This window comes from Homalodisca vitripennis, chromosome 3, assembly GCF_021130785.1.
Source record: "Homalodisca vitripennis isolate AUS2020 chromosome 3, UT_GWSS_2.1, whole genome shotgun sequence".
NCBI classification, from domain to species: Eukaryota; Metazoa; Arthropoda; class Insecta; order Hemiptera; family Cicadellidae; genus Homalodisca; species Homalodisca vitripennis.
Window position 1 is genome coordinate 76,791,694 of NC_060209.1, and position 14,798 is coordinate 76,806,491.

Genomic DNA, 14,798 nt, shown 5'->3' on the forward strand with positions numbered 1-14,798 from the left:
TATATTTTTTACAATTACTACAATTATTGTAGCCTGAGTTTAAATTTTAACTTGATAGTATTGAAAAAATTAATAACTACTTAATGAAAATTCTCCAAAGGTATACAGATTTTCTGACTCTATATTGTATTTCTTAGACAAGTATTATTATTACGGCTCAAGTTATTATTTTTTAAGTATTTCAGCTTTTTGGAACTTATATATTTAACTTGGATTATAACAATTTCGTATTAAACTATTTGTCAACCAAATTGTAATAATATTAACCTAAATATGAAATTTGTATTCTTTTATAAATTTTCTAATAATTGACTGTTGTGACTTTTTATGCTAGCAATATTAAATGTAACAATTTTGTTCTAATTAAAAGTGGAAGTAATTTTTTAAAAAAATATAGCCTTAATGTAGGATTTATTAACGTGTTGTATACATATGTGTTTAAGTAAGCTAATTATAAAGTTAAAAATAATGAATTCTTGACTACTAATTAATACAAACATTATTTATTGATTGTTAAGACTGGAATGTTATAGATGAGTCATCAAAAAATGTAACCAAAACTTATCTTTAAACTATATGAAATATAATTTTTATTATCTTAACTACATTTTTAAATTGTGGTTATGCTATACAATCTAAACAATTTGACGTTGAAATACCTTAATAATAAATTATTATCAAAAAAGTCTTTTACTTTGCTATATTTTCTTCCTTCCAAATTGATGAAACCCTTATGAAAAATAAGTAATAGAAAACAGTATACTATTTCTATATTCCATTATTCAAACCAGAGAATAACGTATTACTATGCTTAACATGTTATAAAACGGTAAAAGACTCTAAGGTTACAAAACACGAATGAGCACCTTTAAATCACATTAAGACATTATACTATGTATATCTAGGATTAACATTAACATTTACCTTCCAATTATGTATTTATTTTAAATACTCTTTACATTACACGTACTTATAACACATAATGTTGTGGTATGTCATTGTTAAGAAACAATAATTTACATCGAAAAGATTGCAACAAAAACATGATTATACAATAAAATTGACCAATTACGACAGCATTTCCAAAATCATGGGTCTAATAAAAGAATCTCTATTTTTTATTACTTTACAAATATTGACGCAAACAGAATTTTTAGATCCACAGTAGATCTAATATGGATTGGTTAACTGATAAGATTAAAAAATATAAATAATTTTGGAACAACACGATAAAAATATACTTAACAAATCGGAACCACACGATCGGCGACAGTATGTCCAATATTACATCATATGTAGTCGCTGCTATACGACAATACGCTTCCAATAATTGAGTATTTCAGTACATTAGCTGCATATCAGCTCGGTAAAGCAGACTTTTGGTACAAATGGTAGAAAACTTAGACGAAAATTGTTCTGCCACAATGGCCTTAGGGCTTACCATGAGTGGCGCCACTATGGTCATTGTGTCTCCGACGTCATGCCCTCTGGGAAGTGCTTCTGGGGTTCACCGGAGGCTGGTTTTGGGACTCCCCGCTTCGACACATCAGTAAGTTCTTGTAGGCTTGACGATATTCAGAGCTCATCACCACGTAGATTATCGGATTGATGCATGTAGTCAGATAGATCAAGATGTACCCGGAGATATTCAACTCGCGGAAGTCAAAACAGTCCCTGAATGTCTTTGAAACTGTTATCGGAAGATAACATGTCACGAACGCGGCGAAAATCACAAGAATCATTTTCAAAAGCTTTTTGTCTTTTGGGGTCATTTTCCCAGGAACTGCTGGGATCATTGAGCTAATGCGTCGAGGACTTATGTTATGTTTGATGTGACTTCCTTTCCGAAACACCGAGGCGACTTGGGCTAGAACAGCAGAGGGCAGTCTTTCTTTCCGTTTTTTCCGCTTGACATTACGGAAGTTATGGGGAGAATGAGGCATTGAGCTACAGACCGATGTGGGGGTCACACTTCTAGAGGTCGCCTCTTCCTCCTCGTCAAATGCATTCCCCTCGACTCCTGATGAGGAAGAAGGTTCTGCAGATATTTTCAGGAAGCGCACAGGTGACGATGCAGGTGGAGATAGAAGATTATGCGGAGTCTGAAGCGTTACCATTTTAACTGTCATGTTATCGGACATTTCTGAAGACATCCCGTTGTCCAAAATTGACGAGGACTTCTCCGTAGAGTATGACGGACCTGTACTAACAGACCCAACTGCCGAGTCATCAGTTGAGGAAAGATTAGACTTCTTCAGTATTCGAACTCGGCCAGAAGAGTAATAGGAGGATGTTTTGGATATGCCGGCAGTAGTCGCGCTGGTTGTAGTTGTTATCGTACTGTTTCGAGCTGTAAGCCTTGATTTCATAGCAGTCTTTCTGACAATGTAGAATATCCTGGCGTAGCACACAACGATAGCAATACAGGGAATGACGAAAGCTACAAGAAAGAGGAAGACTTTGGGAGAATGGCCGTGGTGGTCAGGTAAGATGGAACAGGAGCCAATTTCAGGATCCAGACCAAATCTTCCCCACTTCCCGAACCACGTAGCCACGAGTGCCCCAATCCCACCTAGCCAGGTGCTTGCAACCATCAACCCCAGATATTGTCTCCGATATAATCTGGAACACAAAAAAGTCATGTCTTTAAGTAAATTCAATGTAATACCAAACTAGTTGTTATTTAGTGCTGTTTTAAAACATAACAGCTTTAGAAGTACTGATAGTTTGAAAATACAATGAAGGGAAAATAACAATAGCTGTCACTCTTATATTATATCATAACAGTCAGAGATTATAAGAACTCATTTACAATGTGAAGTTAATCGATGAACGAGTTTTCACTAAGAAAGAATCGATCGTCAGTTGCACTAGTTTTAGTTGGTGGCAGAAATAGAAGAGTATTGGAAGATTTAAATATATCATACGAATTTTTTTTGTTTTTCATATTTTATGTTTAGTTATAACGTGTGTAAAGCGTATAACTCAGAGGAGTTAGGAAATATTTCACTTCTGTCTGCATGTCTGTCCGGACGATTTCTTGAGAACGAATTGATGTGCAGACTTGAAATTCTACTAACCATTAGAGGAATTCTAATACATACATTATGGCTTTCAATGAAGGTTCATGTTCCTCAATGGAATTCTTTAGCACAATTGAAACCTAACTTTAAGGGATATCTCGAGAACAGATTGACCAAAATACTAACAAAGATAAAGTTGGTGCATGTGATTTGACTGAGTGTTTGTGAAGCGTGTAACTCACGGAGCAGTTATTTAACATAACTCACAGAATAATAAATTAATTACATTATTGAATTTTTGCGTATATCTGAATTTGTATATGTGTAACACTGAGTTTGATGATACTGCATGTCCCTCCGTGTGATTTGAATGGACGTCGTTGATGACTATCAGTTATGAAACATTCCTTTCGGTCTGTCTCTGGTTAGCAATAATTTATTTTCTGATTGCCGTCATACCTTGTAGTTACGTCAGCTTCAGCCAACGAGTAGCAGAGATTAAATAGTATTGGCAGTTTCCAACCTAATTCTCAGTCTTTACCTTATTAGCAAAAGATGATTAAACTTGTATTTAAGTAACTCACGGTTAGTTTAAAGTTTGATACTTAAATAAAAACATATGAACTGTGGAAATATTTGTGATTTAATACCTTAATCATTTGAATGTCTTTCCATTTCGACTCCACCAAAATTAACCAGGGCGATATTCATATAATTTATTGGCTATATTCTCTGTTAATTTTATTATATACGTTAAGTTTTGAAATAATATAATTTCGCACACGGGCTACCAACTATTCTTTCTGAGAGCATTTTACAAAATTCAATATACTTATATGGGTATTCTCTACTTACACTACAGACCGCATATTTAACCAAAAGTCTGAAAAGTCATCAGCTAGAAAGATGTTTCCATAATAAATGGATTTTTAGAGATTTATTTTCGAACATTCAATTATTGGAAAACTGTTTTACTCATTTAAAAAGGAAAAGCAATGTTTGATTTACAGAATCATCTATATAGGATAAGGGGGTTCGGTATGCCCTATCCTTCCCATGTTAATTTGGCCAATTTTATGTACCTTTTTCTCAGAAACCTTTAAAGCTATCATCATAAAACTTTAGGACACTACTATTTAGACCTTTGTTAACATTTAGAGCGGAACAAAGTTAAAAAAAAGAAGTTTTTATTTAATTTGTTGTAAATAAAAAATGTATTAATTTTTTGTAAAATAATTTAAAATTATAATTTTTTTAATAAAAATTTAAAATAGATTTTTATAATGTCTTCCGCTCTAAATGTTAAAAAAGGTTTAAATAGTAGTGTCCTAAAGTTTGATGATGATAACTTTAAAGGTTTCTGAGAAAAAGGTACATAAAATTGGCCAAATTAACATGGGAAGGATAGGGCATACCGAACCCCCTTTAATAAGTTCTTAAAAGTATAAAACTTAATTTAAAACTTGCATATAGAATTTTAGACTCATGCTTTCGTAACCTGTATGAATTAGCATAATTAAAAACAAATGTAAAGGTAAGGAATTGTTGGCAGTATATTTTGAGTTAGTAATAAGTTACTAATCGTAGTAACTGAAGGATCAGATAAATTATATACGTATGATTTCAGAAATCCGATTTAACCCCATTAACTTTTCATAAGTGAGCCAATCAGTTTCACGAAGTAGAACAATAAACACATTGGCTGAATTGACCCGTAGGATGACCTTTTATATTTACTAGTCCCAGGTCAGCATTAGTGAAAGTCCAACAGCCTCGCTTGTGACATGACATTCACGGAACATAAAACATGAGTGCACCCAGCAAGCTTCACCTTATGAAAAACTGTCACAGATTATGGCTATGTTTGCCGCAGAAACATGAAGCGCAACGAATTAAGAGATGGCCTTTTGCAAACTCTAAGAATTTTAGAATAGTTGCAGATTCTGAAGCAATGTATCCAATTAACTAACTTGAGAAATTAGTTTTCTAAAGATAGGATACAATGGAAAGCAATAATAAAGAACGAAAACATTACACCATATATTTTTAAGTTTTTTTCGAATTGTAAAGAAGTATAGCTCTACCAAGGGTTTTTACCACTTAAAAAAAAATGGTATTCCGAGTTATTCTAAATGTAGTTAAAGTAATATGTATTTATTTAGTAAACTACATTCTGTAAAAGTGGTAGGTTATAGGAGAAAGGTCGAATTTATTTACTTCATACAATGTATTTTTGTTGTTTATTCGTAATTTAAAATGTGAAAAATACCACTTAAACATGATAACCTGTTAAACTAGTCAAGTTTTTACAATGCTATAGGATTAAAATAATTGACAAAAATGTATTTACATTAACTCATGATATATTCATCTGTTTATTAGTTATGTGGCAATAAAGCAATTTGAATTAATGTACTTGATATAAAAATTTGTTAGGAAGGAAGTGATAGGAATTTTAAGGAACTATTAGATGTATAGGTGCTTATGGAAATTAATAATTGTTTTACCATATGAAATAAATAAAAGTTTGCCAATAATTATTCAGTGTTTGGAAATAAATATCTGAAAATCTATTTACTATAGCAAAATTATAATAAGATGATGGCTTCGTCTAAGGTAATTCAGAGATATCACTGGCCAGATTTTCAGACATGTGTTTAAGTATGTGGCCCGTAGTGTGGGTAGAACATACGCATATAATTATAATATATTTTTCAATCCACTCACAAAGAATAGTTGGTAGACTGAACGCCATATTATATTCCTTACAAACATAACGTATATTTCTGAAATTAACAGAAAATAGCTAGTAAATTAATTGGTCGACGGCCAGGATACTTTTGTTATTACAACATATTATAACGGATTACAACACATTAGTCTTTTAATATCTTTAAAGTTTCAGTTTGTTCTAATATAAAGTAATATTATTGCACGTGTTGGTTGAAAATCAAACCAAGATGTAAATTGATTTGGAAATTTCAATTAAAAATTTCTATTTAGGTATATATATTTCGGTATTTATAAATATATGAATTCATTACAATAAGTAATTACTTATAACATTTTTTATATATATATATATATAAGTGATTATCTCTCTTCAGTTAAAAGTTTTATAATAATTCTAAATAAATATTTTTTTTTTTTTTTTTTACTTATTTAATTGGGATGATTGCTCTCAACTGGTACAATTTGAAATTAAAAACTTAATTCCATTGACTTGAAATTTTGCCAGAAATCGAAAAAAAAACGTCCCACAATAAAGATCTTTTTAAATTTTAACTTTAGAAAATTTAAATGGAATAGTTTCAATTACGCATAATAATGATTTTATTCATGATTTACCAAGGTGATAGGTGTAAACAAATTTAAATTGATTTCTTTTCTTTAAACTACAAAAATATTAAAAATGTTGTTAATTAGTTGGAATAATATTGTAAATAAGAATAGATTCACAGAAATTGATATAAAACTGATTTAAATTTCATCGTTTTAACTAGAGTTAAGCTTTATTTTTACTTTCACAAAACGTTTAGGGATTTCAATTTTTATTTATTACGGTTTTTATTATGATCATCCTAATCTCATATTTGAATACGCACCATCATAGGACACACGATACATGAAAAATGTACATGTAGAAATGAAGTTTCATGCGAAAGTTAAAATCTACGAATAAAATTGTACTTTCTATATTTTGTAACATAATACATTCAAATTTATGTTTATTAAGTTAGGTTTTATGAGTGATAAAATAAGTACTGACCAACACCAGTGTTCAAATAATAAAAGTTTCAGCGAACTTTGGGGGAAACGCGTACTCAACACAAAAATGCTCTGAAATCAAATCTTGTTATTGACTTTTAGAATTCAAATTTTAATCTATTCTTTTATATTTGTATTATTTTATCTATATTCATTCTTTTATTCATTCGCAGAAATAAGTAACAAGGACACAATGTTAAATCTCATATGATCACACCCAGTTTGCTTAAAACTTTCTTTATTTTATGATCACCCAAATGCCATTAGATGTACAGTCATCAAACTCAGTGTTGCTTATAGAAAAATAAAACTTAAAACAAAAATTAAAGGTTATTTTATTTTCAAGATATTGTGTGAATAGTTAGATAGACAGACATATAATTCCAACCTTTCGAGTAGTAGGCTTAGCTAAAACTCAGCCCCCAATCATTGACAAAAATTTAACTAAATTGAAATATACAACCTGTGAATACTAGATAAATGTTCAGTTTATTCTTTAGTTACATATAATAAATTTATTTAGAAATATAAATTAATGTAAATATGTATCCAGAGAGTCGTAACTCTTTAAATACTAAATGGGACACTGCATTTGCGTTACTTATGAGACCCATTTATTTCATTTTACCTTCTTGTATAATGTTAAAACAAAGCATTTCCTGAAACTTCCACGTACAGTTCATTGTATTACTGTCAGTATAAGTAATAACCGTAGTTATCAGGTAAGTTATACAACGTTGTGTACGTAAAGAAGACAATTAATTCAAATATATTATGAATAAAACTGAATTTATAATAATACGATCATATAAACTCGTGTTAACAAAAATTTGGATTTATTACATCATTATATCTTATTGCAGAGAACATGTTAAGACACGTATTGAAACGACTTTTATATTTAATCTGTAAGAAACAAAATTGACCAGTTATCGTGCTAGCCTAGTTAAACCAGGTCTTGTGCTATCTAGTTTAACTCTTTACCTGGCAATGCATACAGTACATAGTGTAAAACGATAGAGCATAATCATGCTCAGGATAATGAATACATGATGCGTAAAATGTTGACCATTTATTGTATTAGCCATTTTAAACTTAACAACTTAACTAAACAACTGAAGACAAATAAAATTTCTTTGTTAACTCATTGAATGATTAAAAACACTAAAAAGGTTTGTTGGTATTTATTACTTTAATATTTAAAATGAGACACATTCCACAGTTCTACGACTAATACGAGTATTAACGTTGTTAACTGTTTTTAAGTTCAAATTGTTCTTAAGGAGCAAGACTCAAGACGACCGCCAGTATATCAGGCTCTTAGTATAATTATGGTTTTTTGTGAGCACTAAAATAAGCTATCCTAGGTTATGAAATACTTTTTTATATACAGCAGCTAGTTATCTTAAAAGTGCAAAAGTGCTTAAAAGACTTTACATTTTTTAGGTTTAATATGAGGATTATTTTTTTAAACTGTCATATTTGTGGCTACTTTAAATTATTTATTTATTTAAGAACCACTGTTATTAAAATATGCATTGCATTGTTTATTTATCGTGAATATTTACTTTATTTTGTAAATATGAATAAAACTCGAATAGTCAGTGCCAATGCGACATTTTAAGAGGCCGCGGGAGTTTTAGCAAAGCCTGAATAATATTTACTCAACCTCTGTATTATTTACACTGTGTGCTGCCTTGTATTATTGTACGATCAGGAATGCAAATATGTTGAAGGTGCATTGCTATATAAACAATACATTTTAAATTTATATAACCATACATTTGCCCAATCATTCTGTACTTCCATAAGTTAAGTCAAGCAGAAGAAGATAAATCTTGTAGGATTATAATTGTTTAATTTTTAACACTATATGCAAACTCATCTATTACGAAAATATTTTAGTACAATTTAAACTGGAGGAACAGTATTCAAAAGGGTTATACAATCCACCAAACTACCATGTACGGAGCTGTCTTGTAAAATCAATATTAAAATTTAACTGTAATCTGTAGGGATCAATTTTTGTTCGAAGGATACAAGAATAGAACAAAAGGCCATCGGTGTTCGTATAAATTATAAATCGATGGCTAAGCCTAGTGAACCATAAAATACAGATGACATTAATAGTTTTAAATTTAACGATTACAAATGCAATATTATAGTTTAGTATCCAAGAGTCAAGTTACATTGTACAAACACAGAACCTAGTTGTTTTTTAAGAACCGAAAGTAGAATTTTCCCAGAAAAGAATTTCATTATCAGCTACGCAAGTTTTGGCAAGGTCAAATGGGAGAGGATCGAAAGGTTAAATTTAAAATCAATAATTTTGTTCGGAGATAACATATTTTTAGTTTTATATACTTAAAATCAACCGTCAGATACGTTAATAATAGTTGTATCTGCTTATAAAGACAGTTAAGACCTTCAGTCAAAAGATCTTTGTTGGGTTCACTAAGGTTGTTGAAGATATAATTTTCATGTTCATTTTAAGTGTATCAACCTGTGAATATTGAATTTAACTCCAGTTCAACTTCCTCTTAGTGTGTCGTTTAGAATCTGACACTGTGACAGACTTCACATCTTGAGTCATGTTCGTCTAAAAGAGACCCAAAAACCTTCGGCGACGAAAAAGCTCAGAATAACTCTTTAAATCGATTCAACATCAGAGAAACGTAGACTACAAAATATAGTGTAATCTAGATAAAGAGCTATTCTCATCTCAATTATACAGCTGTGGTTGACGTAACTGACTATTGATTTCTTTGTTCTTCAAACCACTAGGTTGTGTGCTTTAACAACTACAGTGTTATTAATGACCAAAATCTTGTTACTTATACTTACTTCGGGTAGACGGTGGGATGGCCGATCATGACGTAGCGGTTGATGGTGATTGCGAGCACAGTGAAGAGCGAGACGGCGAGGAGGCCGTACCTGAGGAGAGGGAAGAGATGACAGAGCAGGCGGCCGTGGCGCCAGGCTCGCTGCCAGAAGGTAGAGGCGGCAAGCGGGAGGTTGAAGCAACACGACAGCAGGTCCGAAACACTCAGGTTGATTATGAACACGGCAGTGGCATTGCGCACCTGCAAAAAATATATCATGTTACAGAATGTTAACTGTTATAATTCTAACATGAACTTGAAGGTGTCCTGTGATGTAAGAAGCATAAGGATTAATACTAGGAAATGGTAAGATTACGCAGTGTGGTGAGTAATAGGATTCGTTAGACCATGCGATTCGTAATAGGCTTAGCTAAGCTTCGAAGCTACGGACATTAATAAACAACATCCAGATATGATGCAATTCATGCTACTCTCACTGTCCGAAAAGCTGCCTCATCTGAACTATAGCCAAAATTACTAATAGTTATCTGTAATCATGCCATAAGTTCTTTCCCCTCAGACCTCCCTCCCTACCGCTATTTGACGGCAATATGACACAATTACTGCATGCTTTCTGCCTTTGAGGTCCAAGAAAACCTAAAAATACTTGATCCAAACAAAGGGGCTGGCCCATATGGCATTCCTCCGGCAGTCCTGAAGTATTGTGCTCCTGTTCATGCCCCACACCTTAATGTGTATTTCATAGAACTTCTTTCCGCGGGGATTTTCCCTCACGTCCTCAGAGTTTTTTTTTTAGACCATTTTTAAGAGTGGTGCTAGATGTGACGTGAGAATCTACCGACCCATTGCCATCCAGTCAGTCTTATCCAAGGTCTATGAGAGTCTCATCCTTGACCATTTATTCTTTCAACTGCAAAATCGTATCTCCCCTGAACAACACGACTTTCTTCGTGGACGATCTTCGGCCACAAACCTATTAGTTTTTCAGTAGTTTGTGATGGCAGCGTTCAGGGACTCTTCACAGGTGTAGACAGTATTTTTCTCGACTTCAGCAAGGCCTTCGATAGCGTTAACCATCGTTTGCTGATTGCAAAGCTTGAGGGTCATGGTGTTTGTTGATCGCTGTTTCAGTGGCTTAAAAGCTACTTGAGCGATCGTCTTCTCATTGTGAGTTGCGATGGAGGTAACTTGTGCCCTTTTCCTGTGTACTGTCCGGTGTTCCTCAGGGCTCTCACCTAGAACCATTACTATTCAACATCTTCATAAACAACATCACCAGTGTGGTAGCCTCTAGTTTCCTTCTCTTTGCGGACGATAACAAAGTCACTTCTTCATTTGATCAAGATAAACTCCAGCTTTCCATTGATAGTATATGCAAGTGGTGTGAGGTGAATGCAATAGATCTGAATCCACAAAAGTGCAACGTGATGCACTTCAGCCGCAGTGTAGTGGTTTCCTCTTATGGCTACGCAATCAATGGGAACAAGCTGAAGTCGGTTGATGAGGTGAGTGATCTAGGTGTCATCACTGCTACTTACTTATCTCCAACACATTTCCTCAAAAGCTTCTTCCCCTCTTGGTTTTGTCTGCCGCTCTACTAAAGAACTCAGATCTCCCCATACTCTTGTTATTCTTTATAAAACCATAGTTCGTCCTTTTCTGAAGAACTGCTGTCTTCTTTGGTTACCTCATCAAGCCTTTCACATTGAAATTCTCAACATAGTGCTTTATCAGAGCTCTGGGAACAAGACTTGATGAGACTCAGTACATGGAGACCCCAATCCACACCGTGGAGGAACTTTTCGACATCCAACCACTTTTTTTGCGGCTGGCTTATCAAGACCTCAATTTTCTGCGATGGCTGGTCAACGGCGATATAGACTGTCTGACCTGCTGGGAGCTGTGACTTTAACTGTGCCGAGAGGGACTCGCTCGAAGTCAGTTTTTAGTAGGCGTTTCCAGCCAACTAATTATACTCAAAACCACGGCATATCTAGACTATTGAGGACTAGCGAAGCGGCTTCTTCCTTCGTCAGTTTCTTCGGGAATTCTTCTTTCCGGACAGATGTTATTGGTTTCCTGAGGGACTGGAAGTGATGCGTTGTGCACGAGCTACGTAGTGTCTGTTTTACAATTAGTTCCTATTTGATAAAATACCTCGATATTGTTTTGTTTGTTTTTTGTTTTGTTTTATTGTATACTTATCATCTATTGTTGGTTTCATTCAGATGTAATAGTAATATTTGTAAAATTGGTGTTGTACCGTTGAAATAAATAAATAGGCACATCCTTGACTGAATCCTGGTTAGAGGAGAGACATCCACTAAAAGGACATGAAAAACCACTAAACTCAACTATTCATATTTAGAATTTAAGTTTAATCTGAATTTGAAGCTTAAAGGGCAATTCGACCTCGGGATAGTTCACTCTAAAATAGGCTTCACTATCGCTCAGCCAAATTCTATATACGGATATACATCCTCATTAAACTCGATCTTGGCGATTTAGAAGTGAATGTTCATGCACAATTTCAAGCCTGTATCAGAATTCTTTTTAGAGATATCCTTTGCTAACACCCAGCCAAATACCATGAATGGGTATGTTACACTATAAACTCGCTATTGTTTATGTATGAATGCAGTTGTTAAAAAGTATACATACTTCAAGTATACAAGTCTATGACACACTTGGTTCTCGAGATATTCTACAGAAGACTAACAGGCAGAAGAATACATTTTTCCGACTATTTAGTTGTTAGCAAATTGTGGAATATTCGAAGTTTATACCTCAATCGTTATTCAAGGTAAACTGTGCAACGTTCAGCTAAACCCCATAAAGGAACATTTACCATAATTCATTTCGATATTACTTATATAGGCTATATATAGACAGACAGCATAATAGAAGCTTGCCTAGCCCCCAGAGTGATATGCATCTCTAATGCTCAGCCAACTACACGTGTACATCATCGAGTGGCCAATAAATCTATACCTTCCATATATTTTTTGGGCAAAATGTATTAAAAATAACTCTGAATGTAATTTAAAAATAAGAATAATTATTCTTACATTTATAGAACTTATTCGCTTCTAAAACTTCGAAATATAATGTTAAAATCTAAATGTTCCTTTATTTTTACAGCAAATATAAAATCCGAAGATAGTAAACATATGTCTATAACTTAGATAATTACATCCACTACCCATAAAACTTTACCCTTCACCTTATATCAGCAGTGCATAACCGAGAGGCTGACAAATTTAATTTTCATCATCTGTTCGTACGACATACTGAAAACGAACAAACCTGTAGACTACAAATTTTGTACTTCATTTCTATACAAGAAACATTGATTTGTATGATAATTTCTTGTCATCAAAGGGAATTTAGGATCCGTGTCCCTCGTGAGATTTGGTTGAGTGTTAGCAAACATTTTTACATTGGTCTTACGGGTAGCTATCGTGGTAAATGTAAAATAGCATAATAAACATGTTTCTAAACAGACTGAGCTCAATCATATGGTAGATTAACAAGTGATGTTTACTGGACTGGTCAATAAGACATTTGTTTCATTCCATGGGAGTAACGAATTCTGAATTGAGTTATGAACATTTACATTTAACGTCGTTTCCGACATAGGAAATACTGAGTTTGATAATGGGCTTGTAGCTGATGATTTAAATGGCCTAACCATCCACAGGATGTCTCACCAACAATTTCATCTGAAAACTTAAAATTTTGTATGTAACTTAATTTTTACTTGACAAGAATTAGTTCGATTAAACCACATTATCCAACTGTTACATCCCTAGGACATCCTAATATAGTGTAGTAACAGTCTTTAGTGATCAGGATGACATTATCCTCTGGCAGATGTGAGTTATGGTGCATATATATATATATATATATATATATATATATATATATATATATATATATATATATATATATATATACACGTGATTTGACTCACCATTATTGAAGGTGTCTATCACTTAGTAAACTGATAAATTTCTCTTCTGTCCGCCTGGGGTCTATAAAGATATCTTTTCAGTCTGATTGCTTCTTCAATAGTTTATCCACACAACGTCTCGGGAGTTATATTAGATATATAAATTTTGTGTTATAACATTTTCAAGACTTGAATTAAATTCTTTATTGAATATTATTATTCCAATAATTACGGCATTATTTACAATAATTGTAAAGTTGAAATGCTCTAAAGAATATATGCTTAAAACCATTTTAGTGTTAAGCAATATTATGGTTCTCTCTATTATTGTCCCTTACACGATTGGAGTAATGGACAGGAGGGAGGTGCCAATGAACTTATCATTATATCTTTCCAAACGAACAATAAAAGCTAAACAGTACCACACAAAAGCGTTGAGAAAGATGAGAATAACACTGACCTTACACTCGAAAACACTACAAATAAAACTGAAATCCCTCTTCTCTTCAATCTTGATACAAGGAAAAATTACTCGAAGCTTGTTGGCAGAGGTTGGTGGTCCCATCTGTTAAACGTCCTGACAATTTATTTCCACTATCTCGCCGAAGTTGAATTGAAGTTTCAACTTGACAGCACATGTATTGGTTGCCCCAAAAGTGCCTAAGTTTTCACTAACCTCGTCGGCGACTACAGTATATAACGCGACGTATCTAGTAACCAACTTTTTCCATCAACGTTTCTGATAATAAACATAATGTAGTTGTCTTGGATGTTATATGATAAGACTTTAGTTTTATTTCTTGTTCTGTGGAAATAATAATATATTTTACAGTTTAAACCAGTATAGTATACGAAAAACATCTAACATTAGCTTACGATATTATCTTGCTAATGTATATCTTGGAGGGGCGATATCTTGTGAAAAAGTGCGCGTCACAATGGGATCTCAGTATTTTGTTATATATTATTTTTTTCCATGTCTAATTTTAACAATTACACAGATTTCATTAAAATAGATATTTACAATCATTTGATTATGCGAGGAGTATTCTTGTGAAAGTCCGATTGTCATGTAATGGAAGAATGGGCTCGGAAAAAATAATAGTATAAGCACATTTTATAATTGTTATAATATGTTATAATTGATAAGTATGTGTATTTTACCTCAAGAAGGATGGTTATGAGTTCATGTTTTAGTTCAGTGACACTAAA

At 33.0% G+C, this 14,798-nt stretch overlaps 1 protein-coding gene across 1 annotated transcript in view; it reads right to left on the minus strand.

Moving 5' to 3' along the window:
• Positions 1–285: 285 nt before the first annotated feature.
• LOC124357072 (G-protein coupled receptor moody) overlaps positions 286–14,798 on the minus strand; it is a 56,137-nt gene continuing 41,624 nt past the window's right edge. The window contains exons 2-3 of the mRNA XM_046808483.1: positions 9,636–9,874; positions 286–2,622 (exon numbers count right to left, since the gene is read on the minus strand). Coding sequence (XP_046664439.1) covers positions 1,479–2,622; positions 9,636–9,874 — 1,383 coding nt within the window. The 3' untranslated portion in view covers positions 286–1,478. The remainder of the gene's footprint in view (positions 2,623–9,635; positions 9,875–14,798) is intronic.